We start from the raw sequence: 9,343 nt of genomic DNA, 5'->3' as shown, positions 1-9,343 counted from the left end.
TCTTGATTGGCTGCCTCGCAACAGATTGCATTGTTTTACTGAAGAAATCCTGCGGTTCCCCAGAGTCTCTACTGGCGACCAACCGCTGGCCAAAGAGCATGAAGACTCTAAGGTGCGAGGAGCATGTGCTTTTAACTGGACCCCATAGTGAATAAAAATACCGCGTTGTTACAGATACAGTTAGAAGATTACACGAGAAAACGATACGGTAACTAACATCTCTTCAACACGGCTTACACAAGAACAACTTGGTATTTTAAAGCTTGGACTAAATCACTCCATTTGTCCACCCAAAATAAGCAAGTCTGACGTCTTTAGTTGCTTTGAACTTATCCATCATACTATGCACAAGAACATCAAAGACTCTAAAATGGCGGGAAAACTGGCTACTGATCTGTCGCATTTGGCACACTCCTATGTTTCTACGTTTCATCCCTCAAAAAAGGACATCAAGAGACATAAGATTTTGAAAGAATTACAACGCAACAAGGACATTGTCATTTTAAAACCAGACAAGGGAAACGGCGTTGTTGTGTTAAACAAAAGCGATTACAACACAGGCTTACGAAAGATAATTGATGATCAAACCAAATTCAAACCTCTAGAGAATGACTCAACAACACAGAGAGAAGCTAAGCTACAACGTTTCCTCCGGAAACTCAAGACCAACGGCCACTTGGACGATGTAACTTATAGTAACATTTATCCTACTGGTTCCCAGCCGGCTAGAATATACGGCCTGCCCAAGATGCACAAGATCCATGCACCTAACACAATACCACCTTTTCGCCCGATCATCTCTTCTATTGGTACCTACAACTACAAGCTATCTAAATACCTTTGCAGTCTTTTACAGCCTCATATTCCGTCTGAACATTGTGCTGGCGATACTTTCACATTTGTACGGGAGATCCAAAGCCTCTCCATGCAGGGCAAACACATGGTATCCTTTGATGTTGAGAGCTTGTTTACAAACATTCCTTTGGAAGAGAGTATAAATCTCGCTGTTGAATATATTTTCAAGGGTATTGCTGACTTCAATATCGCACACGATGATCTCAAAAAGCTTTTCTACATAGCCACCTCTCAAACGCATTTTCTTTTTGATGGGTCATTTTATGACCAGATAGACGGTGTTTCAATGGGATCGCCACTTGCACCTGTCTTGGCAAATCTTTTTATGGGGCACCATGAAATGAATTGGCTAGACACTTCCCCGTCGGAAATTCTATTCTATCGACGGTATGTGGATGACACTTTTTGTCTGTTCCATACGGAGTCGGATGCCTTATTATTTTTTGATTTCATCAACTCCCGTCATCCCAACATACGATTCACAATGGAAGCGGAATCAGATCATAAACTGGCCTTTTTAGATACGTACATTGATAACACGGGGCCCACGGTTGGGACTAGAACATTCCGCAAGAAAACATTTACCGGCTTATTAACATGTTTTTCTAGTTTTACCTCATTTTCATACAAAATTGGGCTAGTCAAGACACTTGTTGATAGAACTCTCAAGATTTGTAACACCTGGCAAGCGTTTATTGAGGACATCGCCTCGCTAACATTCATCCTAAAGGAAAACATGTATCCTTCCAGGCTAATAGAAACAATCATTAACCGCAGTGTCACTCAGTATGTAACAGGCAACTATATAAGATCAACTGGTGAACAAGCGCCTAATACCTTTTATTTCAAATTACCCTACATAGGTTATTTTTCTAGCATCGCTCAAAAGCGCATTCGTCGACTTTCACATTTCTATTGTAATAATGCAAACATAGTGTTAGCGTTTTCCTCTTTTAAAGTAGGTAGCCTCTTTAGTGTGAAAGACCCTATCCCCAATGGACTCCGATCCTGTGTGGTTTACAAATTTTCGTGCGCAGGCTGTGGAGCTTGCTATGTCGGAGAGACCACCAGACATTTCAACACATGTGTAAGGGAACACTTGGAAACGGACAGGGCCTCACACATCTTCAAACATCTGGAGACTTCGCCAACATGTCGCTCTGCATGCTCCCGCGACAATTTTGCCGTTATCGATCAGGCATCCACGCGGTTTGCCCTTAAAATCAAAGAGGCGTTGCACATAGTTTGGGAAAAACCTACACTCAACGCACAAGTCAAACATGTTAATTTAAAACTTTCTGTTTAATTTTGCATTACTATTGTTATGGTCTTAATTATTTCTATTATTATTGTAATTTTTTTAGCCTTTATATTCTACTGTAATTTGTTACAAGTTCATTTCACTCTGAAGATGGCAGAGGCAACTGCCGAAACATGTCTGTTATAAAACTCAGGAGTATCGTGTTTTTCATAAAATTAATTTCCTCACTGCTTTTATCTAGACTATTTGGAAGAATTATTCATGGGAATATATGTATATATTTAACCAAAACTAAAAGCGGAGCTCTACAATTCCTTTTCAATAGAGTATATAACTCTGCTTATGGTATGAACGTAATAACCTTAGAAATTCCTCATCCTTCCCGGGTAATCTGGTGACGTAACTTGGGGGACTGGGGGTAGAAATTTTAAAGCTGTATCCCACAACCGCGCGCGGCCTTTAATGTTGTTTTCGAATTTTAACATGGCGACGTAGTTCGCTTTATTGTTGTTAAATAAAAATGTGTTGTTTTCCGTCGAGGTTTGAATTTTACGCTGGTCCAATTTTTAACGTTTTGTTTGCTTGTATTAGTTTAAATCGATTCGCTTCAGTGCAGTTTCTTCGCCTTTTCTTCCCTCCTCTCATGTCCCTTAATAAGAGCGTGTTTTAAAACATTGCAACAGAATTCTGGAGGTTTTATTACCGTTGTGGTGGTTTCAACACATACTTTCTCAAATGCATTCACACGTATGGTGGCCCAACGAAGAACCGACCACGTTGAAGAAACACCTGAGATCAAGGAGTTAATGGGAAACATGGATCACGATAAAGTCCACAGAATAACTGCCAACATTTCATTTCGCCGGAGGCGTCAGACGGTGGGGAACGTTTTTGAAGGAATAATTATAGAAGTCACGAGAGCCACTATTTATGGGGCTCTGTCAGAAGCCGATGTTAACGATGAAGAACTCCAAACGCTTTTTAAAGGAGTTGGAAGTTTCTTACTCGAAGCCTAACCTCAGTGAGTGGAGATGTCAACGGTAAACCTAAAAAAGAACCAAAATAATAGATTGTGTACCGGTAGGGCCAAGAAAGCTACGAAGATAATAAAGGCACCCGCATCGCGCAGATGTCATGATCTCCCTTGCTGACTCCGTGCAGGGGTGGAGTAGAGAGAATAAACGGCAGAAGAACCCCCCCCCCCCCCCCCAACCAAATTACTCCAAAAGGCACACAAATAAAACCACATTTAGAAGTAATGTATCCAACACCTTTTTCTTTAATTGACTCAGTATATATTGACCTTAACTTACAATACAAGTTGACTAGAAGTCCGGCTTTGATTAGTTAGTATTTTCCCCTTTAACTTAAAACGATAAGAAACCCCATGAGCGGCTGCGCGCTAAGAAGGAGCTGTACTCCCTATCTCAGAGACTTCTCGCACAGAACAAAAAAAAACCCACCCTTCCAAGCGCAGGGTACAACATTCCACTTTCTTTTGTTATACTCGTAGAATGGACCAGTGTCACCATATATGTGGCCACAATCCTGGTTACCTCCGTCGTTGTTTGGACTCTCTGGTGCCCAATCAGTATACCCTCCGGCTACTGGAGTGCCATCAATCCAGTACAGCTTATCATCTGTCTGGTTTCGCTGGATTCCAATCCACGCACCAGCGTCCGTGAGAAAAAACTGTTTAAACATCAGGTCACCGATGAACTTGTTTTCATCTGCTGATTTGATTATAGGCAGGTCTGCACCCAGACCTTTGCAAACTGCTCGAGCAGCACTCCAAGTTTCGGTTGGAGTATTCTGGATGTAGTAACACGATTTTCCATGTGTAATCCAGCCAGTTGGACAACCTGATAAAGCAAAAAAATGGAAATAAATATACCATGGTCTGTTTGCATTCTTCCTTTTGTTCAGATATGTCTACATAGTCAGAGAATATACAATTTTTATAGGTTGACATGTTATTAGGCAAATTTTGCATAATTGAAACTAAAAAAATGCCACACCAGGAAGGTAAAGTTCAAAGTTAACTAAGCAACTGGGTTATATATCAACTTCAACGGCATTAAACGTTTTATACTCTTTCCCAGCGATACAAATTGACCTTTTGCTTTTTTGTAGGATTTTAAGGGTTTGCCTTTTTTAGATCCAAACCGAATAACGAAATTAATTTGCATCCCTATTGGGAATTAGCATTCAAGCTAAAATAGTTTTAGCTTCTCTGCAAGAGAATTACTAATTAAGAGAAGAAATTTTATAAAGTTATGAATTCAGTCAAACCTCTACTCAGGCAGCTTCTCTGGGAAAATGAACAAGGGGTCATTTAAAAAATGTTTTTTATTTCATGTTTTTTAACTTGTTATAACAGTACAATTATCGTACCTATGCAGTTTCCAGCCGTTGTTGACAGATCATGCAGGGCCTTCAGGACCTGTTCATTAATCATTTGTTTAAACTCGTCTATCTCCTTCTGCAGTTCTTCCTCAACATCCGCTACGATCGGAGACAGGATAAAGAATATGATGAACACTGTTTCCTTTAAAACCATCTTTGGTTCTGCGGAAGGAGAGTGAGAGAGAGTCCATTTATGTCCAGAAATGCACCTAACCCTGTACTTTATATATAAGACAGACCTTTTTCATATGACTTCATGTTTGGCATAATTTTTTGTGTTTTAGTAAGAATTTAGGGTTGGGAACACATTGAGATGTCTATCCTACAGTTCATGCATCTTACAAGCGTGCATTTCTGGACATATCTCAAAAAGTGACATGCCTGTTTATAACCGTAAACTATTTGCATATTTTGAAAACCTGTAAAAGGTATATGGCTCGTGTTATTTGTAGCCTTTTAAAATTTTTAAAGTGTGATTATTTTGCACACAAAAATTCGCTTCGCGCTATTTTATTTGGTTACGTGACGTGAATTTGCTCCGCCCATAACATGGGAGATTGGCAGCCTGTCATAAGTTTTACGCTGATGCGTCTTAGTACGAATATTTGCATAACTGGTCAAAGCATCTGAAATTTGTCGTTCAGAACACTTTACAGCCGAAAGACTGATTAAAAAACGTGTACAACGAAAAAAACTGTTGTTACTCTGTAAATTGCACCAATTCACCGCCTGCACCGAAAATTTCACTTTTTTGCACTGTTTAGGATAAATTGACATCCTCTCAGCCAATCAAAATGCAGAAATTACTCTGTGTAAATTATAACCCTAGTTTCAACTAAACGACACAAAGGCCAGTGACGCAGTTTAACTGAGCGAGAAATTCAGGAATTTTCAGCGGTAGAGGCCTATGTAAACAGCAGTTGTAACTTCTTACCAATGAAACTAAAGAAAATAACTGTTTTTATGTTTAAAATGGACTTGTAAACAAACGGGACTATAATGGAGGTTATTCTGGATGAAGACTTTCTGGGGAAACAAAATTCACTTAAGAAAAATGCAATGGTAATAATTAATCCAATTGAGATAATATAAAGCTTTGTTTTTCATTTCAATTTTAGTTTCAATATCAAGGCGGAAAATGAATGCTATAATTTCGTTCGCCTTGTCTTGTCAGTGATTACATAGTCAGAGAAATATTGGTCAGAATCAGCGTATGTTTACATTCGTTCAAATTTCCTGTTAAAAGTCCATCAGGGCTGATGTCTTTCTTTGTTTGCTTCCAAAATTTAAGAAATTTGGGATTTAAACTTCTAGTTCTGTCTTGAAACCTGGCCCTCAGATCCACCCCCAGGAAGGGACAATATGATGAAATTCATTTTTCTAACGCAGCTATGAATGATTTGAACTCGAAAATCGCGAGGAAAATTCCAATTTTTATTTTTGTTAATCAATTAAACAAGAAAATAAGACACCATAACATGCACAATTAAAAACAAGAGCTAGAAAAATTAAGCAAAGATAACGGAACCTCCAACTTGTAGCTGGTACGTGCTTGGATTAGTTATGTTGAGACGGATTTTTATTAGTCCGCCGAGTTTAACCAAAATAATTCAGCATTTAGCATGTAGGCATTCCTTTCAATGATGGAGATACCACCAGGTACTTTCTTGGTCGAGTTTGTAGGAGTGACTTCGGAGGGAAAGAGCGCTCCATCAATGTGTAATAATTTTTGAAGGAACTTAAAATGTCTACTCTAGTATTCTTCAGACAAGCGGGACGACTTTAAGACACGCCAAATGTTAGAGAAGCGACCGTTGTAAAACGCAAGAATGCGAGATCGGAGAAATTTGAGTACGTATTTTCTGAAAGACATTTTGCTGTCGTCTGTTCTACAGAAGAGTATATTCAGATAAACACTGTTATCTTATCTAGTTGGTTAAGTTAAAAGGTTGAGATCGTTCAGTACCTTTCAGTTGTATCACCGTACTTCCACTCGGTCAAGTCAGCTCCAAAGCACAAACGGACAGTTCGCTAATTTGAGGTGGAACTGAACTTTGTTACTGATCAACCGAATAAAATCAGCTGAAGGAGGGGACAAACCTTTTAATCATTCGAGTTTTGCATTTCAATCACACGTGCGTTTCAGTGTTCTCGCTAGTGACAACAGCCATCCTTTTTCGAGTCATGGTTGCGTTCGAGATAAAGCCTCAGAAATTCGGATAGAGTCGTAAATAAAATCTGCAGTTTTCGTTGAAAACATTTTTGCTCAAAATTTCGTTACACAGGAAACCTAATTTCTTTCGTATCGAAGGGTTGGGTAAATATGTTATTAAAATTGCGAAAAAAGCTCACCTACCATTTGGTAAAACAAACAGCTAATAAATTAAGGAAATAGAATTCCGTTTCCTAAAACTTTTTTCAACTTAATATTTCAGCTTAAGTATTCGAGCAGATCAATATGTATTTGGGCACACAGGAGACAGCTTTTTAAGTATTTTGTTTAAATTTTATCACTGGTGAGCCCTGAAGGTTTCTGAATAATTGATGGATAAAATGGAAAACAGAATCGACGGCTTGGTTCACGGTGCATAATTTTGTAAAAAGTTGAATTTTTATAAAACCTTACTTAATTTAAAGCGGAAGACTGCAATATATCACAACCGTGAATTTCAAGTTTTTGTATTTCGTTCACTTTGCAGCAGACCTGTATGAAACGTCAAACGTTTAATTGTTTAAACCATTAGCACGATGAATCTATAATTTCATTTAGCCTAATACAAGTACAATGTACATATTGAGGATCAAAATATTGGTTTGTTTTTAAAAGCGCTGTCCTAGATGTGCCGATTTAACGAGCTTTGGCCGCAGACATAGTTTAAGATATAAGGCCGAAATGAAAGTTTACATGTTTTTTCGAGAAGTTTAAACTTGTCGCTTTTGGTTCCATTAGCGCCGATACTATGAAAGATTTTCATATGGCTTTCATCCGAAATAATCCAGCATGCAGGTATTACAATGTTTAAAATTTAATATGATTTGTTAATAAACGCAGCTTTTCTGTTGCCTTTAATTTCTATACTATTTGTTTCCTACATTTGAGAATCTGAGTATTTGAACGCAGAGTTCAGATTTTAAACTTTTTTCCGTATCCTCACCAAGAAGAAAAAGAAAAAAATTTTCGATAGCGTTTGTTAATTCATTGAAAACTAATATCCTTTTACTGTGCCAATTACCTTTGAAAATAAACGGTCTTGGAATTATAGAGAAGTTCGAAAATTTAATTAAGAATTAATGCTAAACGCGCAGCGTGCAATTATCGAGATATGGATGCAAGTGGGAGGTTCAATTGCTAGCCGGCTTCTTGAGTGCTTAGCAAACCTGCCAACTCGACAACCGTAAGCTGCACGTCTAAAATTCCAGGACCCTTTACTCTCATAGGTAATTGATAAAGGAAATTCGTTTTCAATGAATTAACAAACGCTTTCGAAAATTGATTGCACGGCTGGTTTGTGGTTGGAGAGCTGTTGCGTCTGTTACCATTTCTTTTATAACACACGCTAATCTGCGCGTCTAGACGACTTCAAGTACTTATATACTGGCAAAATCTGACACAAATGGGATTTATTTCTAAAATTCCTATCTTAATTCTGCTTACAGAGTACACTGTTTCTCATCGTAAAACTCTCAAAGTCAACCATTTTTAAAAGAGTATGATAGACGAAAGAAATTCACAATAGCAGAACAAGCTTAAAACGTGCGCATTTTCAATAAGAAAGTTTTTTTCCGAAAAAACTTACAGCACAACAATAAATCAGTCTGCAAAAAGAGCTATGAACTAACTTTTATTCCATTTAAAATTTAATTACCCGAAAATAGTCAACGCACTGAAGAATCACTGATAATAGTATTCAAGTCTCGTTCACTTGGCTTGCAGCGATTCAGCAACACTTGAACAACATTCCTTCATCAAAAATTGAACTGGTGTTGGTAAAATATTAGAGGCAAAAACTGAACGGAGTTGTCAAACGGCTTCAACGCCATTCAGCATTTTCGAGAACAAAGGAAATGTTGAATCGATGTTGAGTGAAAGCTTTAAGCACTTTTAAAATTAATTCAACGCCCAATTAACAAGCTTTCAACATCTTTTTCACCTTCCACTGAGAAAACCCTCAGCACTCACCCTTGGCAACACAGCCAACTCTTAAACACAATCCGATCTGTATACGCTAGTCCGAAGTGACTACATTGTTGCTGATCATCACATTGAATATATAAACGTTTGCAGTAGACAAAGTCAGTATCAATCACTCAAGTTATGCTTATTACGTATTATCCGTTCCGTGTAGTTGGCACTAACAATAACCCCTTCTCGAACAATCAAAATCGGCTTTTATGAAATATCCCAATGTTAAATGGAACTGATACGAAACGTGCTTTAAGAATACATTCATCTTGCTAAATTAAATGAAGTTTGCCAGTACTGTAGAATTTTTCTTTTAAATTAGCATTTAAATGAAATGTTGGCGAAATTACGGTGCTTAATATATGCCTCCTTCCCCGTAAACAAAGGCTGTCCACCTCGAGCATGTTATTGTTGAATTCAGTAAAAGTCCATCAGGGCTGATGTCTTTCTTTGTTTGCTTCCAAAATTTAAGAAATTTGGGATATAAACTTCTAGTGCAGTCTTGAAACCTCGCCCTCAGATATACCCCAGGAAGGGACAATATGATGAAATTCATTTTTCTAACGCAGCTGTGAATGATTTCAACACGACAATTGACGGGCAAAATTCTAATTTTTATTGTTGTTAACCATTTAAAC

At 38.0% G+C, this 9,343-nt stretch overlaps 2 protein-coding genes across 4 annotated transcripts in view; one reads left to right on the top strand and one right to left on the bottom strand.

Moving 5' to 3' along the window:
• The first annotated feature begins 208 nt into the window (after positions 1–208).
• Positions 209–2,358, top strand: LOC146478224 (uncharacterized). The gene has a single exon (XM_085112444.1). The coding sequence runs from the start codon at positions 344–346 to the stop codon at positions 2,159–2,161; it is 1,818 nt and encodes a 605-aa protein (XP_084968570.1). The 5' UTR covers positions 209–343; the 3' UTR covers positions 2,162–2,358.
• A 1,028-nt stretch (positions 2,359–3,386) lies between these two features.
• The window catches only part of LOC146478223 (CD209 antigen-like protein C), a 33,329-nt gene continuing 27,372 nt past the window's right edge, over positions 3,387–9,343 (bottom strand). The window contains exons 1-3 of one of the 3 annotated variants that reach the window (XM_085112486.1): positions 8,703–8,792; positions 4,511–4,684; positions 3,387–3,978 (exon numbers count right to left, since the gene is read on the bottom strand). In XM_085112486.1, the coding sequence (XP_084968612.1) occupies positions 3,539–3,978; positions 4,511–4,676 (606 nt within the window). In that variant the 5' untranslated portion in view covers positions 4,677–4,684; positions 8,703–8,792 and the 3' untranslated portion in view covers positions 3,387–3,538. Of the gene's footprint in view, positions 3,979–4,510; positions 4,685–6,488; positions 6,622–8,702; positions 8,793–9,343 lie in introns of those variants that run through there. The other 2 variants (XM_085112485.1, XM_085112484.1) reach the window with 2 other exon arrangements.

The sequence above is a fragment of the Pavona decussata genome, unplaced genomic scaffold (genome assembly GCF_977016875.1).
Source record: "Pavona decussata unplaced genomic scaffold, jaPavDecu1.1 SCAFFOLD_65, whole genome shotgun sequence".
NCBI lineage: Eukaryota > Metazoa > Cnidaria > Anthozoa > Scleractinia > Agariciidae > Pavona > Pavona decussata.
Note: the sequence above shows the minus strand (reverse complement) of the source record. Positions and strands in the feature narration are given on the sequence as shown.

Coding starts and splice junctions, on each gene's coding strand:
- LOC146478224 (XM_085112444.1), top strand. CDS start 344: ATGCACAAGAACATCAAAGACTCTAAAATGGCGGGAAAACTGGCTACT.